This window comes from Arachis hypogaea, chromosome 20 (genome assembly GCF_003086295.3).
Source record: "Arachis hypogaea cultivar Tifrunner chromosome 20, arahy.Tifrunner.gnm2.J5K5, whole genome shotgun sequence".
Lineage (NCBI taxonomy): Eukaryota > Viridiplantae > Streptophyta > Magnoliopsida > Fabales > Fabaceae > Arachis > Arachis hypogaea.
In genome coordinates, this window is record NC_092055.1 from 105,816,697 (window position 1) to 105,843,190 (window position 26,494).

At 37.8% G+C, this 26,494-nt stretch overlaps 1 protein-coding gene across 1 annotated transcript; it reads right to left on the reverse strand.

Moving 5' to 3' along the window:
* Positions 1 to 24,309: 24,309 nt before the first annotated feature.
* LOC112786095 (uncharacterized) lies at positions 24,310 to 24,654 on the reverse strand. Its single transcript, XM_025829514.1, has one exon. The coding sequence runs from the start codon at positions 24,652 to 24,654 to the stop codon at positions 24,310 to 24,312; it is 345 nt and encodes a 114-aa protein (XP_025685299.1).
* Positions 24,655 to 26,494: the final 1,840 nt, after the last annotated feature.

Genomic DNA, 26,494 nt, shown 5'->3' on the forward strand with positions numbered 1-26,494 from the left:
TCATCACCTTTTATAGCCTATCAGCAAAAGCGAAATAATCAAACATCAAAGCATGCAAAGGAGAAATCATCAAGGGCGCAACCTTTCTCAGAATCAAACGGTTCGGCATTTCAAAGGGGAAATCATCAAAGGCGCAAATCAAGAAAGATACAATCAGAGATAATACCAACATTCAAAACCCTAACCAGCAGGAAGCACAAAAAAGTTATGCACATCAAAGAAACTCTTAAAGCACACATTTGATTAGATTCACGACAAAGGCAGAAAAAGATTCAAGCTTTCTAAACACGAAACCAAGCAAAGATAAAAAATTTTCAAACATAAAATAGTGCGAAAAGAAAGCAGAAGAAAAAAGGACCAACCTGTAAAGTAAGAAGGTAATGAAGACGAAAACAAACAGCAAGCTCACACTGGCAATCACCTCCGAGAAAAGCGCGAAAATGGTTAAAAACTGGGGAGTAAGCGAAAATGGAGAAGTCACAGACGAGCCAAAAAATGCAAGAAGGAAGAAAGTTGCAGTGAAGCAAAAAGAGGAGAAGCGGAGAAAAGAAACTCTTTGAACAAATTTGAAAAGAAGTAGAAGCAAAGGAAACGGTGAAGAGGGAGGTTAATAAGCAATTAAAACCCTCGCACGTTACCAAGACAGTGCGAAAATGTGCGCTACAAGGAAAAACGTTCCGCATTTAAAGCTACTAAATTGAAGTCCTACAAAAAAAAACAACAAATCCAACAAAAATGCTCGAGCTCGTCTTCTCAAGAAGAGGTCGAAAGACCAAAAGGACACAACCTCAAAAGGAAGACCACACTTAAGCAGGGGCACTGTTCATGCCCGGATCCGAGATGTGCGACCCGGGCTGATTGACGACAAGTCGACCGACCTGTTCAGACCAGGATTATCCGACCTCTTTGTAAAAGAGGTCAGCCAAATCACTACAGAGGCCCAAGAAGGCCAGACAAAGGAACACGTCCCAAATCTAAAGGTAGCCAAAGCCTAGAAAGATAAGGACGGTTCCCCTAAAGATGAGATGACTTCACTCAAAGATAAGATAAGATAACTATCTCATCTCCAGAAAATATCACTCTACAACATTATAAATGCACTGGAGTACCCAGGTATAACTCATACTCTGATTCTACAAAAACCCTGCTTAATACCCTTGCTAACTTAAGCATCGGAGTCTCTTGCAGGTACCACCACCCTCCGGTGACAAAGGATCAACAGCATCGCCAGTTCAACAAGTCGGACACGACAGCTCTGGCCACCGCCCACAAGTCAGAAACGTCATCTCCGACCAGCATAGAAGATCTCGTCCGAGATCGACCTACAGTTTCAGGTAACCCTCGGAACAACTACCATGGACAATTTGCTGTTGTTCTTTTTAAATGCAAATGGTCTGATACTACTAGGGACAGAGGTTATAAAAAAGACCATTGGAATTTCAATTGCGTCAATTTCGATAAATTAATTCACATGGGTGAGCGTGAAGAACATGAACCTTATATTGAAGCATCTCAAGCACAAATGGTGTATTATGTTGATGATATGGTAAATAAAGGGTGGAGTATTGCTGTGCATGTCAAGCCAAGGGATATATATGACATGGGTCAAGGAAATGAAGATGTAGTGTACGAAAATGAGCCGTATCAAGAGCATGAACTTGAACAATTATTTGACCCCAATAATGAGTACATCCAATTAGCTACCAATTTATTAGATAGCGATGCTATTGAAGATAATATAGCTACTAACTTGGCAAGAGATATGTTTGAATGAAAATTTGTACAAAATTTTACCAAAGGTAACATTTTAAGCTTTTTATTTATTATGCATGCATTTGTGTGTATAGAAAGGAAATAGTGTTTGATTGGTGATTTTTTTCTGTGTTTGATTGGTGATTCGTTTGCAAAACTCTTCTGTTTGTAGCAGTGGTGGGAGTTCTTCTGATCTGAGAGAACGAGGATGTCGAAACTCTTAAGAAGCTTTGGGAGGAGACAACATTTTATGACAAACAATGGCAAGCAACTTGGCAGGAGGATGAGAACTCAAGCACTTCCAAAAAAGAGTAGTTGAATTAATGTTTCCTAGTTCTTCCTACCCTCATCTGTCTCTTAATATATTGCTCTATAGAGACTAGTCAAAAACAATGGCAGGAATATGAATTTGACATTGTATTAAATTCCAACTCTCATATTAGTGCAGAAGAATTACCCATATAGATTTTGTACGTTCGGAATGCAAGAATTTTTTGTTGTGTCCTTGAAATTGTTATTAGACTGAGAAGTTCACTTCATTCGATTCCTAGAAAGTAATAGTGCTGAGGCAAATTCTTCAATGGACCATTAAATTTTTGAGTTATATAATCTTAGACGAAATGGTGGAGCAGAACCAGAAGCAAATTGCTCATAGAAAATTTATTGATACATTTGGCCAGAGAACATCTCAATATAGAGGTGTTACAAGGTTGGTGCTTTTGTTGCTGTTAAAAACACTAGTGTTTGAACAATAATAGGTTCAATGATTTGCATATATAATTGCTTTCTTATTTATAAATTTTTATTAAATTATTTAGGCATAGGTGGACTGGTAGATATGAAGCTCATCTATGTTCAAACTGGTCCTTTTAATGTCACTGAACTATTTCTTTCAGGATATTGTGAGGCTCAATCCCTGCTTGGACTTTCTCTCCGAGGTTGGCCCTTACAAGATTATGGATGAAATATTGTAGCCAATTTTAGAGGTAGTAACGTCGGCATTGGAGGAGATGAACTTGTCAAAGGACACTATAATAAAGAGACAAAGAACTGTGTAAGGACTTGTTATTTATACTGCTTGAAGTCATGTATCAAGTGCCTTGAGAAGGAATACAGAGCTCTTTGTCAAGTATAGCATCTTTTGTTTTTTGTAAAATTAGCTTTACTGTTTTCTTTTATTCAGAGTTTATATATTTACTTATTCTGCTGAATTAAAACTATATGCTTGTATGTTTGTATCATTTCATTTGTTCCCTTTCAGACTTTTATTTCTTGTTGAATTTTGTGCATCTCGAATGGATAATTTGATGTTGCAGCTTATAAAAGATACAAGTTGATTCATGAAAGAAGACATTTTCTTTGTATATTTTTTATTTTATTCCTTCTATTTTTAATTTGAGAATATGTAAATGAGATGAGATTAATGAATGTTTAGGGTTTTAACTTGAGATTAATGAATGATTTGAAATTAAAAATAAATAACTACAAAATTTGTGGAGGTTTGAAAACCTCACAAAATAGTTAATTTGTGGGGGTTTTAAACTGCCACAAAAATGATTTAAAACTGTCACAAAAGTTCAATATAAAACCTTCACTAAACACACACAAAACCCTCACTAAATAGATTGTGGAGGTTTTTAAAAATCTCCTGCAAAAATTCTTGTGGCACCTCAAATTTTGGGGGGTTTTGGAGACTCTACAAATCATTTGATGGGGGTTATAAACCTCCACAAAAAAAAAAAAAAAAACAGCCACAAATAAACAAAAGTCTTGTAATGAAATACTGTGCTGGTTGAGTGGATTTGCATTCACACAGACAAGAGTTAAGAGCAGGGACGGACCGAGGTTCACATAAAGGGGGGCATTTGCCCCCAGTAAATTTGAAAAAAAAGTAATAATTATATATATGTATATATATTTGCCCTTAATATAATTATATTTTTTTTTAACAAAAATTTATAAAATTTTATTTCGAGATTTATATTAAAATAATTTTTGTTTAAGTTTAACATGTAACAATATTTATTTTATTAAACTTGATTTAATATCACAATTTAAAATAAGTAAATAAATTAACTCAATAAAAAATAATTAACAATGATAACATAAATTTTTAAATTAATCAATCAGTTAATTATCAAACTAAAATTTTCTAAATATAAACAAAATTATGAGTATCTTTTTTATCTTCAAAAATTAGTTGAGATAAAAAAAATAGTATCTATCTATTAATTGATATTCTTTATTTTAAAATTATATAGTACTTTTATTTTATCTCTTAAATAATTTTGTTTGTAACAACTATTTTAGATTAAAAAGTATTTTATGTTATAAATATCATAACAAAAAAACTTTTTAATTGAATAAGAGGTAATTAATATTTGAAAATTATAATGAGTAGTAGGATAATTGTTTAAAAATATTGAAGTTAATTTGATATATTAAAATATATATTTTTTTACACTGTCATTTAATTATATTTATTTTTTTAGATAACTATTTACATGATGAATGTAAAAAGTAGTTTTTTTTAATTATAATATATAATTGCGTAAAATTTTTAATCAGACAGTATATCAAAATTAAATAAAAAATATATAAATAATTAATTATTTAAAAAAAAGAGAAAATAATTATAAATTAAATTTTTATTATTTTATATAAATATATTTTTCATATACAAATTTAGTTTTTTTTTTGTATTTATATATAATTTCAATTTCAAATTATAAATACTAGTATATTAATAGGCACTAATGTGCCAATTGATTCATTCTTTTATCATTAAATGTGTATAAAAATTAATAGAAGTAAAATTAATAAAGATGACAAATTCTCTCTAATTTAATTAAAATGTTTTAAGATCAAGATTTAAAAATAAAAAAACATAAAATTATACATAATGAATAGTATTTTAAGAATGAAAGTGTTCATTAATTTTTTTTATTTCATATCTCCAATATATTTTTAGCATAATTAACAATATTTAACAAAATTTATTTTAGTATATATATTTTTTGCCCCCACTCTTAAAATTTTCTGGGTCCGTCACTGGTTAAGAGTATATGTATCCCATCAAAACTTAGCTAATAGCTATCATCATCAATCACATTATCATGAATTTAGTGTATGCTTCTCTATCAAATTCCATTACACTGAAACTCACCAAACACTTCCTGTCTATATATTTGAAGTATATTTTTCATTGCTAAATATGAGTTGTAACTCACTAAATTCATGCTCTTGCCGTATGTAATAGCTTAATTAACATTTAACAATGCTCTTTATTCCCCATAAAGAATGTGCATTCCTTTTCAAATGCCATTGCAAATTTTATTAAATAACAAGTACTAGTTTGACATGCAAAAGTTATTTATTGTGAAATAACAATCCAAAATCGTAGAGTATATTATTTCAAGACAAAGTATTTATTAAGTTTATACATGAAAAGTTAGGCTAAATTTATCTATTAACACGGCTCCATTCAATTAATTAAATTAAACTATCAATAAACATAAAAGGCAATTATTTAAAATCAGCATTTGTTCTTCTTAAACAATTGGTCTATACTCATTCGCTGAATTTGGTGCTAAAACCAGCATTTGTTCTTCTTAAACATTTGGATTATATTCGAATAATATATATACCTTATAGTAACATAAAATTAAGAGAAGGCTTTCTTGAGCAGTGAAAAGACGAAGACTACTACAGAAGGCTCTAAGTTATTGTTTAGCACCTCTTTGCTTTTAGTGATCTCAAATATCTCTCCTTCCCTCTCTTTCAGTGCCATCTACATTGTTCACCATATAACTAACTAACATATCTATGGAATAAATGCAGGATTTGGTGTTTATTGCTTACCTTATGATTATTCTGCTACTATTGAGTATAGTTTGACCCTATACAATAGAACTTATTTTATAAAAAATCGGGTAATCAAAGGTACTATTACTGTAGCTCACATCTCCTTGTCTGAATAAGTGACACGTGCTTACAAAATTATTGTCTTCGACTAGTTTTCATAAACTAAAAAGCAAATTCAGATTGGCTTTAAAATCATCCTGAATTGGGAGGAGAGAAAAAATATTAGCATATATAGAAAAGTATTGTGAAAATTTTTTGATTTAGCAAAATTTTTTTGATTTAGGTAGTTATTAGTGCCTTGTTTCTTTAGTTCTAAGTTTGCTATATTGCTATATAAATAACTACTCACTCTAAATCTTTGACACACATTAATAACAAGTTTCTTTTAGCATTTTCTTCTTTCAATCTTCAAATATTTCTCTCTTCCTCTCTCTTTTGTCTTCCTTACACTTACATTATTAAGCTGAAGCTATGCTTTGCCATTTTTCTCCCTTTTTTTTCAGGTGAATAAATTTATACTGATAAAAAAATATAATTGGATGGCACTTTTAATTGTGTTTGCAGAGTGTAGAGTGCAGACATAAAGTCTCATCATTATTCTGCTACTAACATATAAAAATTTTTTTTAGTATATTTCTAATTGCTTACACAAACTACATCAGCTAATTCTACTTTAACTTCTATATCCATCATCCCTCAAAAATTCAATTATAAAACCTCTAAATTCACACATTATTTAAATAATCCATTGGATTATTAAAATTACCAGCAGAATGCACAGGTGATATTTATATGTTGTTGTTATATGAGAAGCAGATGAATCAGAAGCTATCCGTAACTCCCAAAATAAAACGACAAACCCCAACTAAGGGATCTCTAGAAGTAACCACACAAAGATCATCAAACTTTAAAGCAATAATTGATAAATTAAAACCAAGTTATGGAGGAATTGCAACATACCAAGAGAAATTGTAGCGAAAGGGGGGCCAAGACGACTACGAGCGAAACGAAGGTGTGGGACTAACTGCAAGACGGTGACGAGTCAGGGAGTGACGAAGACAAATCCCGGGACCTGCTGTGTCTACCGCCAGGGACGACGAGAGCACGAATGGTGCACGATCGCTACCGAGTGCTAGACCGGAGACAGTGAGAGATATCAAAACGAAGAGAGTGTCGATGAGCACGACACCAGAGACAGTGAGAGAGACTAGAGCCAAGAGAGGAGAGAGCTTGGGCGACAGAGCACGCGGTGAGCCACAGAGTTCGAGCTTGACATTAAGGGAGGGGACTTAGGATTGCTGAACGATTATGGTCTGATTATGTAAATGGGCCGAATTAAACAGGGTCTGATGCGTATGGTCTGGACAATTAGGTTTATTGATGTTATTATAAAGACCTTTTTTTTTCTTTAATCTTTTAACTATTAAACCGTAAGCATCCTTAAAAAAAGAGTTTTACGGTAACTTTAACGGACTAAATCTGATGGTAGGCTTGTATACTCCAAAAATATCAATAAATGATAGGGGTATTTGCGGTGCGGTTTGAATAAATTTTGAGTTAAAAAATTCATCCGATTCGAACACTAATTTTACTTGCGGTGCGGGTTAAATTGGATGATTTTTTAAAAAAAATCCGATCCGACCCGATCCAATTTCAAGCGGTTTGGATTGAATTGGATTTACGATTTCATAAATTAAAAAAAAATTAAATACATATAACAAATCCCAACATCAAATTTTAAATAACCAATAATAACATAACAAGTATCAACAATATCTTAAAAAGCCAACGATAATTGATGGAAGGCCAAAAGTAGGTTTGGAATTTCTCAAGATAGAATATCTCTGTTGCAAGTATAGTCCAAACCCAACAATTGACCAACATCAAATTTTAATTCAAAGATGTCACAATCAACACAAATAACCAAGAGTATTTAAACTTCCGGGTCGTTCTCCCTAGGAATTGCAATTAAGTGTCATATTATTGGCTATGAGGGAGTTGGGATTATGATTGCAAGTGACAAGAAAATTAAAAGGCAAGAAAGTGAATAAGCATGCAAGGGAATTAAAACTCAAAGCAAATCAATTGAAAATGGAATGCAAGTGGCAAAAAGGACTCTTGGCAAGGATTGGGAAACTGAGGATTCTTATCCTAGTTATGGACCACAAACATGGTAATTGTGTAGAATTAATCCCAATCAGTCTATCCTAACATTGAGGATAAGTCAAAAGGGCATAATTGATCTCAATCCATAAGTCCTAGTCAACTCACTAATTAGCTTAGTGAAAGACTAGCGTTAGTGGAAACCAAACCAGTTAACAATCCTAATCACAATGTAGAATGGACATCCATGACTCAAGTTCACCTAATTACCCAATTCCTAACCAAGAGTGTGAAAAACTATACAAAAATTAGAAGAGACATTTATCAAACACCTAGCATGCATAAAAGGGAAAATATCATAATTACAATAAAAATAAATTCTATAACAACCAATTGCAATAAAATGATAATAATAACTCAAATAAGTATCGAAGAAGCATAAAATATCAAAATTAAATTAAATGAATTAAAAGTAACAAGAGTGTTCATAAACTAGAAATGACAAAATTGAGAAAATAACAAAAGAAATGAAGAGGATCAAGACATGAAAGCATAAAAAGATAAATGAAACTATACTAAAATAAGAATTAAAGACTAAAATTAAAGAGAAACTAAGACAAAAACCCTAAATTTTAGAGAGAAGTGGGAGCTTCTTTATCTAGAAAACTAACTAAAACATGTAAAAACCTAAACCTAATTACTCCCCCTTCATCCCTCTTCAATTTGGCTTGAAATAGCTTCAGAAATGAGTTGGATTGGGCTCTGGAAGCCCAAAAATCGCTGCCAGCGAATTGCATTCAATGAGGTCACGTGCTGGGACTTGTGCGTACGCACACCCAAACTCCATGTCCACTATGACAAATTGTATATCATTTTGAAGCCCCGGATGTTAGCTTTCAATGCCACTGGAACCGCCTCATTTGGACTTCTGTAGCTCAAGTTATGATCAATTTAGTACAAAGAGGTCATGATTAACAACTTTCTAAATCCTTCCTTTCTTGAATTCTTCCACTTTGCATGCTTTCCTTCCTCTTTCTCAAGCCATTCTTGCCTTCAAAACCTTAAATCACTCAAACAAACATATCAAGGCATCGAATGGGAGAAAAGTGAATTAAAATTGGCAATTTAAGCATGAAAAGCATGTTTTTCACAATTAAGCACAATTAAAAAAGAATTCACAAAAGCATGCTATTTCAATGAATAAATGCAAAAAAAGTCAATAAAATCCACCCATATAGAGCAAATAAATACCATAAAATGCAGATTCATCAATAATATAACAATAGAAATAAAATTATAGATGAGTTAAATTAAATAAATAAATAAACAAATAAATAATATTTTAAACATAAAATATTTATTAAATAATAATAAGGGCAATTTACCCAAATAAATAAATTGAGTGAATCCTTTACCTAAATGCACAAAATGAAAACTTGTTACGTGCATGTGCATTTTTACTATTATGTAAACCGTGGTAGCCAACCACGGTTTCTAATTTCTACGTAAACCGTTGCTACCAGGGACGGATTATGGTTGGAACACATTAGGCATAAATCGTGGTAGCCTCCCACGGTTTATGAAGAGAATTCGTTGAACATAAACCCTTCTAGCTTCCCACGGTTTATGAAGAGAATGGCTTCAACGTAAACCCCCCTAGCTTCCCAAGGTTTACATGTTAGGTAGTATAAATACATAAACAAACATATAAAAGTGATTCAATTAAACATATAAAATAAATGGACTTACTCAGATGAATTTAGTACACTAAACAAACATGTCGACATTCATTGACTTAACCAACCTTACATTACTCAAATTAAGAGTGCCTAATACAACTTAAACAACAACGACGACCCAATAAACCAGTGGCGGAGCTTAGTTCAGACAATGGGGCCATGGCCCCCCAAACTTTTTATAAAAAACTTAGTAGTACTTTTTCAAAAGATACTTGAAGAGGGAGAAAACGGAGTTGCTGGCTGATGCTAAGGGTGTGATTGCGGCTACTGAGGAGACAATGAGGGCTCAGGCTTTAGTGCTGGCTCCAGGTGTGGATGTGTCCGTGATGGGAGCTTTCAAGACTGTTCGTGATGGCCAGATTGTCGACTTCGAGTGGCTTTCTATCTTTGTTTTTTGAATTTCATTTGGAACTGTGTTTTGAATGTTTTGGATGGCCATGGGCCGTGTAATTGCTACTTCATAATATCGGACATCATTTAATGATATTTTCGGCCGTTCGTGCCTCCTTTGTATATTCCATTTTATGGTATTTTTTGGCCGTTCGGGCCTTTTTGGTATATTTCATTTTAAGCTATTCCGTTTGTGTGTTTTATTTGTTTCCTCAGACCGCCGTTTGGTCGGGTTTATCGTGGATATCCGTGTGTTGGGCCTGGGGGGTGATCGGTCCCCCAGTCGTGGCCATGTCTTTGTTCCGTATTTGGGACATTTAGAAAGATAGAAATAGCTTTTAATGGAATTTTATTGATGGTTGGGCCTCGTTAAAACCCTCCGTCTTTGGGGAAAAAAAGTACCCAGGATTGATACTTAAGCGAAAATTAAAATTTAAGAGTCGTAAAATGGGAAGATAGGTAAAGAAGAGACATAAACAATAAAGAGAAAAGGGGTGACCTAGTTAGGTCGGCCTAAGTGTAGTATCGCCGTAAGTTGGTGGCGTTCCATGTCCTTGGGACTTCATTGCCGTTAAGCCGTTCAAGTTTATATGCTCCCTTTCCGATTACAGCCTTGATTCTGTATGGTCCTTCCCAGTTGGGAGTGAGTTTCCCTTCTCCTGGGGTTGGGGGACCGATGTCGTTTCGTCGTAGGACGAGGTCTTCGGTTGCAAAGTCTCGTCGGACGACGCCATGGTTGTATCTTAAGCTGATTCTTTGTTTTAGGGCTAGCTCTTTGATATGAGCTATGCTTCTTTCTTCGTCAATGAGGTCTCGTTCTGCTTCCTCATCATTACCTCCGACCGTTTTTCTGGGGCTTGGGTCTCCGATTTCTACCAGGATGATCGCCTCCACACCGTATGTTAATCGGAAAGGTGTTTCTCCCGTGGTCGTTTGAGGTGTGGTTCGGTATGACCATAGGACCGATCCGAGTTCGTCGGCCCATAGTCCTTTGGCTTTGTCGAGCCGCTTCTTGAGTCCTTTGACGATTATTTTGTTCGCGGATTCCACCTGTCCGTTTGTTTGGGGGTGTTCTACCGAGCTGAAACGGTGAGATACACGTAGCCCTTCTAAAAATTCTCTGAACTTTTTGTTAGCAAATTGGGTTCCGTTGTCCGAGATAACGATCTCGGGGATCCCGAATCGGGTGATGATCTGTCGCCAGAGGAATTTTCGGCATTGGGTTGCCGTTATAGAGGCCAGGGGTTCGGCTTCGATCCATTTGGTGTAGTAGTCTATGGCGACGATGAGATACCTGAGTTGATCGGGTGCCGTAGGGAAGGGCCCGACGAGGTCGATCCCCCAAGTGCCGAATGGCCGTTCTGCCGATATGATGCTGAGCTGGTGAGGGGCGGCTTGGTGGATATTGGCGTGACTTTGGCATTTGTCGCAGTTTTTAACTATCTGTATGGAATCCGGATAACCGTGGGCCAGAAGTAGCCTGCCCTGATGACTTTTTGGGCTAATGTTTTACCTCCGACGTGGTGGCCGCAGCAACCTTCGTCGATTTCGCGGAGTATGTACTCCGTGTCCCCGGGTTCGACGCATTTGAGCAGAGGTTGCGAGAATCCACGTTTGTATAGTTGTCCTGCGATAACGGTATAGTTGGCGGCTTCCCTTTTTATTCTTTTTCCCTCTTTGGGGTCTGGCGGCAGTGTTCCGTCGAGGAGGTACTGCAGGATAGGGTAGGTCCAAGATCCCTGGTTCGAGAATGTCAGATGAGCGTTGGTTGTCGTTGACACCGAGGGCGACGTAACAACTTCCTGAATTTGCGATTTGTTACCGTGTCCTGGTTTGGTACTGGCTAGTTTGGAAAGTAGGTCTGCCTTGGCGTTTCATTCCCTAGGAACGTGTTGTATGGTAACGTGCTCGAATCCTTCTTTCAGTTTGTTTACCTTGGCGAGGTATTGTTGGAGTAGGGGATCTCGTGTCTGGTAGTCTCCGTTAATTTGGGAACTGACTACCTGTGAATCGGTATTTACCTCTAGGACCTTTGCTCCGACTTCCCAGGCTAGGGCTAGGCCTGCCAAGAGGGCCTCATATTCTGCTTGGTTGTTCGATACTGGAAATTTGTATCGTACTGATTGTTTGATTACGACTCCATTCTGACTCTCGAGAATGACTCCGGCACCTCCGGAGGTGACGTTCGATGAGCCGTCAACATGTAGTTTCCATGATTCGGGGGTGGAGTTTCCTGGGGTCATCTCGGCGATATTGATGGACCATGCTAGCATTCTTCCCGCTAGGTCGGGTTTTTGTAGTACTTGTTTGACCGCCTGGTCGGTTCGGACCGTCACGGGGTGGGCCTGGAAGTATTGTCGCAGGTGCCGGGAAGCCGTGAGGAGTGCGAAAGCTAATTTTTCTAGACGTGAGTAGCGAGTTTTTGCTTCTTGCAAGACTTTGCTTATGAAGTAGATAGGTTCTTGTTCCTTTCTCTTGTTTTCGCGGATGAGCGCCGCTGCGAGTGCTTCTTCAGTTATGGAGAGGTATAGGTACATGGTTTCTCCTGTTTGAGGTTTAGCGAGAACCGGTGGTTCTGCTAAGACTCTTTTGAAGTGTTGGAATGCTTCTTCGCATTTTGCTTCCCAGTTGAAAGGGGCTCCTTTCTTCATTAACTTAAAGAAGGGTATTGATTTTTGTGCCGATGCTCCGAGGAAGCGGGATAACGCTGTGAGCCGTCCGGTGAGCTTTTGGATGTCGTTAAGGTTTTTAGGGTTTGTCATTTCAAGGATGGCATGACATTTTTCCAGGTTGGCTTCGACTCCGCGTTGCGTGATCATAAAGCCGAGGAACTTTCCCGCCTCTATTTCGAAGGCACATTTTGTTGGATTGAGTCGCATCTGGTGTTTCCGTAGGGTGTTCATTATGAGGTTAAGGTCGCTGACGAGTTGTTCGCCTGACTCGGTCTTGGCGAGCATGTCATCTATGTAGACTGCTAGTTTGCTTCCGAACAGATTCTGAAATATCTTGTTGACGAGTCTTTGGTAAGTGGCTCCGGCATTTTTTAGGCCGAAGGGCATTACCGTGTAACAATATGTCCCTTCTGGGGTGATGAATGCTGTTTTTTCTTCGTCAGGTCGGTGCATCGGAATCTGGTTGTAGCCGGAGTATGCGTCCATGAAGCTGAGGTATCGATGGCCGGATGCGGTATCTACTAATCCGTCGATGTTTGGTAGGGGAAAGGCGTCTTTTGGGCAGGCTTTATTGAGGTCTGTGTAGTCGACGCACATTCGCCATTTTCCGTTAGATTTTTTGACCAGTACGACGTTGGCTAGCCAGGTCGTGTAAGGGAGTTCCCTTATGAAGTTGGCTTCGAGTAAGGCTTTGACTTGCTTCTTGACTTCGGCGGTTCAGTCTGGTGACATTTTTCGTCTTCTTTGTGCTACGGGTTTAGCTTTGGGGTCCACGGCTAACCGGTGGGACATTAGGTCGGGGTTTATTCCCGGCATGTCGGTTGGTGTGAACGCGAATAGGTCTCTATTTTGCTTCAGGAGTTGGGAAAGATCCTCTTTAAGATCGTATGGGAGGTTCCTGTTGATGAAGGTGTATTCCTCTTTGGTTGGCCCTATTTGTAGTTTTTCCATGTCGCCTTCTGGCTCTGGCCTGGGTTGGCCGTCTTGTCGAGCGTCCAGGTCGGCTAGGAATATTCCGGCCGCATCTCGGGATTTCTTCCGTAGGGCTAGGCTGGTGTTGTCGCACTCGCTGCGACTTCTCTGTCTCCGTGGATAGTACCGATCGAGCCGTCGTCGGTTGTGAACTTCATGAGGAGGTATTTGGTAAAGATGACAGTGGAAAAGTCATTGATTATTTTTCTTCCGAGGATGACGTTGTAGGCTGTGGAGTCTTTGAGGACCATGAATTCGGCTAGGATTATCTTCCTTTGGTTACCTGTCCCTATGGTGATGGGGAGGGTGATCGAGCCGTCTGGTTTAAGGAAGTTATCTCCGAGTCCCGTGACACCATTGCGGTGTGTTTAGAGGTTGTCGTTGTGGAGTTCGAGCTTGTCGAAGGCTCCCTGGAAAAGGATGTTTGAGTCTGCCCCGGTGTCTACCAGTATCCTTCGTACTAGTCCTGTTCCGATCCTTGCTGAGATGACGAAAGGGGCGTCTTTAGCCGAGGTGCCGTGCTGACAATCCTCGGGTAGGATGGTTATCGTATTGTCAGCCAAGGTGGTAGGGGCTTGGTTTCTGACAGCCATGACCTTGAGATCTTTTTTCAATGTTGATTTTGACTTGCCCGTTATGTCTTTGCCTGTGATGACGTTTACTATGATGGTTGGGTCTTCTTCTGGGTTTTCCCTAGGGGGTTCTTTTTGCGCTCTTGGGTTGCGCCCTTCTCTTTCACCAACCGATCCTCCATGCGATCCCATCGCCACCACCTTCCGAACCTCCTCAATCCCAGTAGAAAGCACAAGTAATATACAATGCAAGTAACTCACAAGTATAAGCATATAAAGTAATTAATTCAGATAGTAATTAGGCATGTTATTCAACTAAGCAAACCATTACAAGTAAACAAAGCATACAAACAGGTAGAAAACAATATTTCAATGGTTTTCAGAAAATATTTTCAGTATGCAGAGATCCATCGTCTCAATCCGAGTCCTCGACTCCTCTCAACCACTGTCCCTTTCATAACTCAATTTTCCAATGTCAAAGGTTCATCATTCCGTATCTCATATATCACTCATCCTCCACCCAACGTCAAATCATTCTCAGCACGCCAGAAACCTAAGCCTTCGTTTTCTAATTTATCATAAAATCGTGCTCTAAAACCTTAAGTTACATCCCCTATTCCAATACTCAAAGTTAAGCCCATAAGTTTTAAAATGGTGTCTTAGAAGCTTACAACCATGTTGGGAAGGTAGAATAGTTGAAAATAATTAAAATTTTGAGAAACAGGATGTGTGCGGCCGCACAAGGGTCTGTGCGTGTGCACACTCCTGAGGGTTTTGAAAAGACCGACTTCGTTAGGTCGATCTCTTCTAAGTTATTTTTGTAATCCTCTTTCTTGGACCTTTGTCAGGTCTCTTTCAGGGATTACTTTTATAACTTTGTTTGCTATAGGAGACCGACTTCGTTAGGTCGATCTCTTCTAAGTTATTTTTGTAATCCTCTTTCTTGGACCTTTGTCAGGTCTCTTTTAGGGATTACTTTTATAAATTTGTTTGCTGTAGGAGACCGACTTCGTTAGGTCGATCTCTTCTAAGTTATTTTTGTAATCCTCTTTCTTGGACCTTTGTCAGGTCTCTTTCAGGGATTACTTTTTTAACTTTGTTTGCTGTAGGAGACCAACTTCGTTAGGTTTTCAAAAAATCACTTAATTTCTTTCCCAATCTTAGTTTTCGAAAATCATTTACCAAATTTTCAAAATTTCTTTTAATTATTTCAAAATCTTTTTACTTTAATTTCGAAAATTCTTCCTCTCTTCCCAAATCCTTCTATTTAAAGGACTAACACTTCTCCATTATCAGCAATTCGAACTCTGTCCCTCTTGATAAGTTTGAATTCTCTCTTCTCTACCTCATCCTTCTATTTTTATTTTCCTCTGACACCTCAAGGAATCTCTATACTGTGACATAGAGGATTCCCTATTTTCTTCTCCTCTCTTTTCATATGAGCAGGAACAAGGACAAAGGCATTCTTGTTGAAGCTGATCCTGAACCTGAAAGGACCTTGAAGAGAAAGCTAAAAGAAGCTAAAGTACAACTCTCTATAGAGGACCTAACAGAAACTTTCAAACAAGAAGAAGCCATGGCAGCCGAAAACAACAACAATGCCAACAATGCAAGGAATGTGCTTGGTGACTTTACTGCACCTACTCCCGACTTCTATGGGAGAAGCATCTCAATCCCTGCCATTGGAGCAAACAACTTTGAGCTTAAGCCTCAATTAGTTTCTCTGATGCAACAGAATTGCAAGTTTCATGGACTTCCATTGAAAGATCCTCATCAGTTCTTAGCTAAATTCTTGTAAATCTGTGACACTGTTAAGACCAATGGGGTTGATCCCAGTAAAGGGTTTTGTTGCCGCCTGTTCTTTCTTTGAGTTGTCGGGCTTTTGGAATGATGGCTCGATCTGCGATCTGGTAGTATATCTCGGTAATTGGTGCTGTCAGGGGCGTGTAATTAGAGAATTTGCCGATTCTTGGTGGTCGGTTTGTGTTTGTCAGTTTGGGGTGGTCCCTTTGATTTTCTTTAGGTGGTGGGTTATGTCGGGGCGCCAAGTTGCCGTGTTGGGCGTTGCCGTGTTGTCATTTATTGGCGGCGACGACTTGGCTGACTTCCTCGTCATTGATGTAATCTTTGGCGACGTTCTGGATCTCGTGCATGGTCCATACTGGTTTGGTGGTGAGGTGTTTGAGAAACTTCGTTCATGAGCCCGTTGGTTAGGCAGAGGCTTGCGACGGAATCTGTGAGTCCGTCGACCATTAAGCATTCATCGTTGAAGCGGTCGAGGTATTTCCTTGTGGATTCTTCTTGTTTTTGCGTGACCCCAAGTAGGCTGATGGGGTGTTTGGCTTTAGTGATTCTGGTCGTGAACTGGGCCATGAACTTTCGCGTTATGTCGTGGAAACTGGCTATGGATCCGTTTGGGAGGGCGTTGAACCATTTGATTGCCGGTCCTGCTAGGGTTACCAGGAAGGCCCTGCATCAGACCGCGTCGGCTGCTCCTTCTAAGTTCATCCTGGCCTCGAAGGCCGTTAGATGCTCCTGGAGATCTTTGGTTCCGTCGTACTTCATGTCGGTGGGTTTGTCGAAACCTTTAGGGAGTTTTGCTCTTAAAATCCTTTCTGTGAAAGGTGTGGCTCCCATTATTGTGTGGTCGTTTCTTGTGCGCTTGGTATCTCGGTGTCGCCGATCTTCGTTCGAGTCGTGCTGACGACTCAGATCACGGGAAGCGCTGCGGTTGTGCCTTTTGCTGTGTCGCCGTTCTGGCGATTTCTCTCGTCCGTGGTTGCGTGAGGTGCTGCGACCATTTCTTCTGTCGTGTCGCCGAGTTGGCGACCTTCCATGGCGAGATTTTGATCGGGAAGTTGCATGGCTTCCGTGTTCGTTGTTGTGTCTTTCCTTGGTGGCCAATTTGCCTTCGAGTTCCTGGACCCGGAGGCAGAGGTCTTGAATGATTTGTGCCGCTTTGTCCCCTGTTTTCTGGGGGTGTCGCGGTTCCGTGATATGATCGTTCATGTGGTGGATAGTGCTTGCTATCCTGCCTTGGTTTATGACCTCCTGGTGTTCTGGGGTCGGATGGAGCGGTCGAGAGTCATCCCGGCCTGAGGAGGTTTCTTCCAGTACGTCTCCCATTCCGGCTTTGGACGGCGCAATTTCCCACAGACGGCGCCAATGTACAAGATGTCTCTGGTACGGGTTGAAGGATGGATCGGGAACCTGCAGGTCGAGGCGAAGACCGGGTCGCGTGACTGGAGCGATGGGGGGAGGTACCTGCAAAGACACTCCGACGCTCAAGACAGAATGGATCTGAGAGGTGTAAAGTGTGTGGAATGAATGAATACCTGGAGGGACCTGGGTCTTCTATTTATAGGTGATAGTGAATATCTTATCTTATCTTTATTTGGCTAAGATAAGGAAGACGTTTGAATTCGAAAGTTGGTTAGGAGCTCTAGAGAGGGCCGGTTTCGGGCCTTCTAGAAAAGAGAGGCGGGTCGGACCCGGGAATCCGGGTTCGGGTCTAATCCTGGGTCCGGGATCCGTAACATTGACCTATAAGTTTGTAACAGTGTTGGAGATTTGGTCCGTGTTCCAACATATCTGCTATTTGTTGACGTCAACAGTATGGTAATGGTGATAACAAAGTAGTTCGAAAGAGGTTAATTACCGTGTGATTACTAATGAGAATTGCTGTGACAACTGTGGCCACCCACACAGTAACAAAGTCCCTTGAGCAGATAAGTGAAAAATCAGGAGACGATAGACAGAGATAACTCTAGGTTCCAGACAGGATGGCGTAGAAAACAGTACTGCCGTGAAGAAGAAGGTGGGCCACCGAAAGGCGTTTTCGCCGTGAGAATAAATTCATAGCGCGCGCTCTCTCTCTAATCTAATTTGAATTTTTCCAACATTGATAATTGATTAATATAAATTAATTAAATAATAATTTATTATGTTGTTACAAGCAATTTTTCTACAGGTCTACTAAAACCGAACCAACATGGTTTTTTAACAATGAAGAAGCACATATAATTAGATTGTTTGCTTACTCATTGATTGTCTGTTCAATCAACATTGATTTTTATCCACACAATCTTTTAATGAAAATACTATTTAGTCTTTACTATTTATGGTTTGAAAAGAAAGGTGGATAATAAGAATATTTTTTAAAAAATTATTTATTATTTTTTGAGCATATATTTAAATAGATCTTTAAGAAATTTCGCATCGTTTTGTTTTCAAAAATTTTTTATTATATACAGATTTTTGAACATTATAAAGTAAGATATATAGGTCATTTTATCATACTTTTGAGTATTTATTTATTCTAATAAAAATAATGGGTCTGACTAAAGTAAAGACTTATATATCCTATTTTTATAACGTTTAAGGACTTCGATGTAGTAAGATTTTCTTGGGGACCAAAACGTCCGAAACAAAATTCTTTAAGAACCAATGTGCATATATACTCTTATTTTTTTAAAAAATATTTGTGTGTTAATGAAGAATTAAAAAGAATTTAGAATGATATTTTTATTATTTTGTTGATTATAAACTATTTTTGTCTCAACAAATTACATATTAATATAAATACATAAATTGATCTTTGAATTTTTATAACATTAAATAATTTAGTACATAATTACTAATTAACATATATCTAATTTTGAGCAACAAATTAATTTGTGATTTTTTTATGAAAAATAACTCAATACAATAATGGATAAATATTTAAAGGATTTATTTTAAGGGAGTTTTTAAGATTTTTAGTGATAAAATTCATATCAATTCATGTTCTAAATTTAATCTCATAAAAAACAAATTGATGCTAATTTTTAGTTGCAAGAATAAACGTGCTAAAATAATTAAAAATAATATAAAATTTTAAATGAACTAAGACTAAGTATTGGAGAAGTAAATTTTATTTTAAATTTCAAATCCTTATTTATGATATATAGTCTCACAAATATTTTTATAAAATCTAAAATAGAATTTAAATTAGAACTAGTATTAGAAATGCTCTAATGTACAGTTAATTATAATTAAGTGCACTTTAAATGAAATCATACTTTATTTTAAATAAAAATTATACTTAATACTTAATTACAATCGAAATACCATTCTTAACTTTAAATTAGACTTCTTATTTTTATTAAAACAAAAATATTTCAATAACTAATAAAATTATAATTATTAACATTTAGTAAATATTTAATTTAATTATAAATGTAAAAAATTGTCTAATATTTTAGATTTGAATTAACTGTTTAATTAATTAATATTTTTAATATGATTTGTTTTATTATAATTTATTTATATTTAGATATACAAATTATAACTTATTTTTCAGTTTTTTTTTTATTTTTATCATTGAAGAAAAAAATTAAGTAAATTTACTAGTAAAAATATTAACCTAAAGATATATTGATATTTTTAAATTTGAACCCATGATTTAGTTTAACACGGTTCAATAAACTATAATTAAAATCAGACCAAATTAAAAAGCAAATTATGATTTGGGACACTTATTTCTACAATTGTCACGGCAATTCTCATTAATAATCACATCGTGGTTAACCTCTTTTGAATTATTTTATTATAACCATTATCATACTGTTGAGGTCGACAAATAGTAGATATTTTAAAATACCGATCAAATCTCCAACACCGTTATAAGTAAAAAATAATATGTTCAAATCAATTCATATTCTAAATTTGTGACATTCGGCACTAATGAAAAGGACAAAATCATTGCCATTAAAAAAGTTGGTAAAGATTTTTCTATCTTCATTGATAATATGATTTTGGTTGATGGTTTGAAGCATAATATTTTAGTCATTAGTCAACTTTGTGATTTGGGCTATTGGGTTATCTTCAAAAAGTTAGAATGCTTAGTTGTGAATGAATTTTTTTTTGTGATATGCTATTTGTTGCTAATAGATGCGATAATGTGTATGATCTCAGGATTTATGACATTCGGCGATGATAGAAAGGATAAAATTATTGCCATTGAAAAAGTTAGTAAACATTTTTCTACATTCATTGATAATATTATTTTGGTTGATGGTTTGAGGCATAATCTTCTAAATATTTGTCAACTTTGTGATTTGGGCTATTGGGTTATCTTCAAAAAGTTAGAATGCTTAGTTGTGAATGAAATTTCTGGTGATGTGTTGTTTGTTGCTAATAGATGCGATAATGTGTATGATCTCACTCTATATAAACTAAAAGGACAAAATGTAGCTTGCTTTTTTTCTATGGATTTAGAAAAATGGCTTTGGCACAAGTGATTGAGACATGCAAGCATGTTACAAATCTTTAAGCTAGTAAAAAATGATTTACTTAGATGTCTTTCTAAGATTAAGTTTGATAAAGATATCACTTGTGATGCTTGTCAAATGAAAAAACAAACCAAAAGCTCTTTTAAAAAGAAGATATCTCAACTAAAAGACCTTTGGAGTTGCTACATATTGATCTTTTTGGATCTACTAGAACTCAAAGTCTTGGAGAAAAATACTATGGCTTAGTTATTGTTGATGACTTCATAAGATTTGGTTGAGTTTTCTTTCTTACTTATAATAACGATGCATTTTCAGCATTCAAAATTTTTTGCAAAAATGTTCAAGACGAAAAAGATCTAAAAATTGCTTCTATTAGAAGTGATCATGGAAAGAAATTTAAAAATCATTATTTTTAATTTTTTTTGTGATGAACTTGGTATCTCATGTAACACCCGACCACACAGAGCCTTATGCTTAAGTCATAAGACAGAGGTGGCGAGGTATTACGACCTCCAAAATAAAATTTAGTAATTGTAGTATTGTGAAAGATGTTTATAACTATGAGCCTTTGAAGAAAAAGGGTAAAACAAAATCGTAACTTGAAAGCGCAACACTTCGATCGGTAAAATGACGTAACGGATAAAGGATAAGCTAACGCAAGAATATATTCAAAGAGTGCCAAGGTCCGATTATCAAAACTCAAAATCCGGTTTGCGAAAAAAACCGATCTGAGCATAGAAGTATATGCATATATGTAAAGTAAGAAACCCAAGGGAAACCCCAAGGACAAAGTCTCAAAACCTATTCTCCAAAACAACCTCTAAGAGGAGTCAAAATAGTATATTTATATACATTATTTAGTGGAGATAAAAGTTTCTAAGTGAAAACATAAAACCAAAGTAAAGTCCCGAGAATCAAGGATCTTTGCTAATCTAGAAGTCTCCAGCATGCCTCAGCGAGAAGCCTCACGTCCTACATCTAAAAACCACAAAATCCACATGGGTGAGAACCGGAGATTCTTTGTATGGTAACAGTACCCACATATCTAACATGTAATGTCCTAGAAAAGCCGAAGGCAATCCTAGAACTTCCACCAGATAATTCAAAGCTTATAAACATACTAAACCATAAATGGCAACTGACTAAAGATCTTCAGTCTAACTAACATTTCCCTTTCTAAATCCTGCAGACCTCCCAACCACCAACAGTAATATAATATGGCAAACACAATTATATCAGATAAGAAGATATACAGATATAAAGCAGATATGATATTTAGACAATTAGCAGGTAATATGCAGTCAATTAGGCAATTCCAAACAATTCACATAGTATGCATATGATGAATGCCTGTCCTAATGGTTGATAATAGCATCTGTCGGTTATATAGCCAACCCGACAAGTCCTGGTAGCTAACCATTGGACTGTTCCTTTGTCGTGCATCCCCAACTCGAGTTATTCACAACATAAGCCATAATTCATATCCAACACCCTCACTGGTGTATATTCACGGGGGTGAGCTCATCTGGAACTTTCCCAGTGTCTGGCTACACTTACGATATAGAGTCAGCAGAGTATCGAGTCTCCACTTGGAGCATATGGTGGCTAGCCATTGCTTTCTCCCAGGAAAACTCGTATCTCAAATAGTGGAAGTGCAACATTCACATTTCATTCAATACACATATATGCAAACATACTCATCCATAATTCAATAATAGCTCAGCCCTAACACGGCAATATCTCAGCCATTCGGCTCATAATACAATCCATAACCAGCCAATTCATTAACAATTACAGCCCTTCGACTCATGGCATATCAAGCACTTCCACATTCATCCTCCGTATCTCATACAATGATCCTTGATCATCATTCATCATTCATCATTAATTCTCCCATTTCTTCATCCACAAGTTACCATATTGGCTAGCATTTCTCATTGCTAGGCATATCATCAAGTTTTAAGACATAAGGAGTGAGATCGGAGGCTTAAAAGTATGAAATTTGGCTTTGAAAACTCAAAAATCAACTTTCGGGTGAAAACAGGGGCACGCGTGCGCGTCGCCCACGAGCACGCGTGTAAGGCAGCAAGATACAGCGACGCGTACGCGTCTCCCCATGCGCACGCATGGATGGAAGAAAAGCCAGGCGACGCCTGCGCGTCAGCCATGCGTACACGTGGGTGCGTTTTGTGCCCCAGGCACAAAACCAGCACAACTCAGGCATAACTCTCGGGAATTTTGGCTGGGCAACTGATTTAGCTCATCGACATATACGCGTGGGCCACGTGCACATGTGGGTAGTGAAAATTTGAAAATGATGCGTGCGCGTCGGCCACGCATACGCGTGGGAGTGCGTTCTGCAAAAAATTTTACTAAGTTAAAAAGCTGCAGAATTCACAAATCCCACCCCTAATCTTCCGACGGGCATAACTTCTCCGTTTTAAATTATTTTTCACCCGTTCTTCAAACGCCATAACCACCCCGGATCCAATTTCATTTCTAAATAAATTTGGCACAAAACGGGAATCCGGAGTCCAAGTTACGCTTCATCAATGTATGCCCAAAAACCACATTTTCATACAAAACCACAAAGTGCCATTTTCAAAACAACCCAATTCCACCCTTTCTAAAATCAAGGAAAACATACCAAAAATCAACTCAAGGCTCCTTAACTCATACATTAACATTCTTATCGAGTTCACAAAATCACCATCCCACCATTTTAATCCATCTCAATCAAATAGATCAATATCAAACACATTTCATGTCATATACTCTTCCTCATCCCAATTTCCAACAACACCATATCCAATCAACCATCATTGCATACAATCAATATCACCTCCACCATCAACATGGATTTTCACCCACAATTCAATCTCAACCAATCATTAATCATATATCAAAACATGCTTATCTCTCATGCATCGCACCATCAAAACATCAATATTCACAATTACATATATGACCACACAATATGTCTCAACCATTCAACCACATCAACAATTCAATTCCTATCTTAGGGCCTCTTGCCTAATTTTTCACACCACATTATATTTTAGATACAGGAAACCGAGACCATACCTTAGTCGATTTTCCCGCTCAATCCGGAGCACTTCTAAACCACTTTTTCACAAGCTCACCAAACTCCAACATCTCCAAGAACATATTTTAGCACACCAAAGTCCTTTTCCAAGCTTTCTAAAATCTTAATCAAGCTTCAATATTCACATACACACTACCTAAGCCACAATTATCACATTCAAACACAACAACTCAATACCCAACATCATAAATCAACGAATTCCACTAGGGTTGAGAATCTTACCACACTCAAGGGTTCAAGGAGACAAGGTTACTGTTCTCCTTCAAGCTAGTTTGGTCCTAAAACATCAAAGAGCCCAAAATCTCAACACTTTTTCCCATTAAATTCGAATTTAAGGCTGAGAAAACTGGACTAATTTCGTGGCTTACCTCAAGAATAAAGTAGTGGATTTTGTAGAGCTCATCGCGGTGAATGCGTGGTCGCAAACGATGTGGCAATTAGAGCTCTGGATCAAAAGTTATGGTGGTTTGAAGATTAAGCAAAGGTAGAACTTTGAGAGAGTATTCTTCCCTTCCCTTTCACCATTTCAGCGTTCTTGAGTGTTTAGTGAGGAGAGAGAATGCTATTTTTAGGGTTTTAGGTTTAGTTTGGTTGGGCCAAGGGCCCAGTATGGGTCCAGTTGGCCCGGTTTGACCCGTTCGGTCCAATCTTGGGCCGATTTCTATAAAATAGGTATCGAAATTCTCGTTTCAATCTCCTCTATCATATTAAGCCATAAAAATCACATTTTTGGCTTTCTAAAATAAATTCTCATTTATGAGCTAATTAGTCATTAATTAACCGGGTTTTACATTCTACCCACCTAATTGGGAATTTTGCCCACAAAATTCAAATCCAGTTACCTGAGAATAAGTGCGGATAGTCAGTTCACATCTCCGACTCAAGTTCCCAAGTGTTCTCCTCAACACCGACTCGACTCCATGCCATTTTGACTAACGGAACCTCTTTTTCACGCAACCATTTGATACTAGTATCGTCAATTTTGACCGGAGTCACCAGAAGCATCAAATCTTCTTTTAACTTAACAGATTCAGGTTCTAACACATGACTAGCATCAGGATTATACTTCCAAAGCTGCGACACATAAAATACGTCGTGTAGGTTCAAAAGGTGGAGTGGTAGAGCCATCCAATACGCCACCGGTCTAACCCTCTCCAGGATCTGAAACGGACCAAAGTACCGAGGATTCAACTTCTTTGCTTTAATTGCCATTCCCACTCCCGTGGTTGGAGTAACTTTAAGGAAAACATGGTCTCCTTCCTCAAATTTCAAGGCCTTTCGCCTCTGATCGGCGTAACTTTTCTGACGACTCTATGCAGTGAGTATCCTATCTCAGATTTTCTTGACTTGTTCAGTGGTTTCAGCTATCATCTCCGGCCCCAATAAGCTTTTCTCCCCAGCTTCATACCAACATAGCGGAGATTGACATTTCCTCCCATATAAGGCCTCATACGGAGCCATTCCTATGCTCGCATGGTAGGTATTATTGTATGCAAATTCCACTAGTGGCATATACCTATCCCAACTCGCCGGTTGGTCCAAAACACAAGCCCTCAACATATCCTCTAGTGTTTGGATCGTCCTCTCAGATTGACCATCTGTCTAAGGATGGTAAGCCGTACTTAAGCTTAATCGGGTTCCGAAAGCCTTTTGAAATGTACCACAGAATCTTGAAGTGAAACGAGGATCTGTATCAGAGATTATAGTCGTAGGCACACCATGAAGTCTCACAATCTCCTTTATGTACAAGCGTGCTAACTCCTCAAGAGTGTAGTTCATCCGAATGGGTAGGAAGTGAGCTGACTTCGTCAGTCGGTCCACAATCACCCAGATAGCATCAAAACCGGCCCTAGTCCTTGGCAATCCCGACACAAAGTCCATCGCAATACTTTCCCACTTCCATTACGGAACTTCTAGAGGTTGCAACGTCCCAGAGGGTCTCTGGTGTTTGATCTTTACTTTCTGACAGGTTAAACACTTTGAAACATATTCCGCCACATCATTCTTCATACCCGGCCACCAAAACATCGCCTTTAGATCATGGTACATCTTAGTACTCCCCAGGTGAATAGAGAATCTGCTTTTGTGTGCTTCCTTCAAGATATCTTGTCGTAAAGTGCCAACATCCGGCACAATGATCCTATCCTTGAATCTCCATAGCCCATCCTGATCCTCTGACACTCTCCACCGCTTTCCTTGCTCAATAGCTTGTAACATGTCATCGTTTTCATGAGCCTTTAGGAGTTTGGATTTAAAGTCACTTGAGATCTGCAATCGACTCAAACATAGAGTTCCAGATACTTCTTGAACACCAATCTTCAGACTCTCGAATGCCTTGAGTAACTTCACTTCTTGAAGCATCATCCAAGCAGTGTACAATGACTTCCGACTTAATGCATCCGCCACTACAGTAGCTTTCCCCGGATGGTAACTCAACTAAAAGTCGTAGTCCTTCAGTAATTCTATCCACCTCTTCTGCCGCATATTGAGCTCTTTCTGATCAAAGAGGTATTTCAAGCTCTTGTGATTAGAGAAGACTCGGAACTTAACCCCATAGAGGTAATGCCTCCACATCTTTAACGCAAACACAACCGTAGCAAGTTCCAAATCGTACGTAGGGTAGTTAACTTCATGAGGTCTCAATTGTCATGAGGCATACGCCACCACATTACGATGCTGCATCAGCACGCACCCTAGATCCTTCAGTGAGGCATCACAGTACACCTCAAATGATTCATTTGGCTTAAGTAACACCAACACAGGCGCGGTGGTCAAATTTTGCTTCAACGCCTGAAAGCTCTCCTCACACTCAGGAGTCCAAACGAACGGCGCATCCTTGCGGGGTTAACTTTGTCAATGGCAAAGCTATTTGCGAAAAGCCTTTGATGAATCTTTGGTAGTAGTCAGCTAAGCCCAGAAAACTCCTTATCTCAGTTACTGAGGTTGGTTGCCTCCATTTCATCACTGCTTCCAGCTTAGAAGGATCTACAGCTATCCCCTGTTTACTCACCACGTGACCCAGAAACTTCACCTCACTCTTCTAGAATTCACA

Coding starts and splice junctions, on each gene's coding strand:
- LOC112786095 (XM_025829514.1), bottom strand. CDS start 24,654: ATGGCAATTAAAGCAAAGAAGTTGAATCCTCGGTACTTTGGTCCGTTT.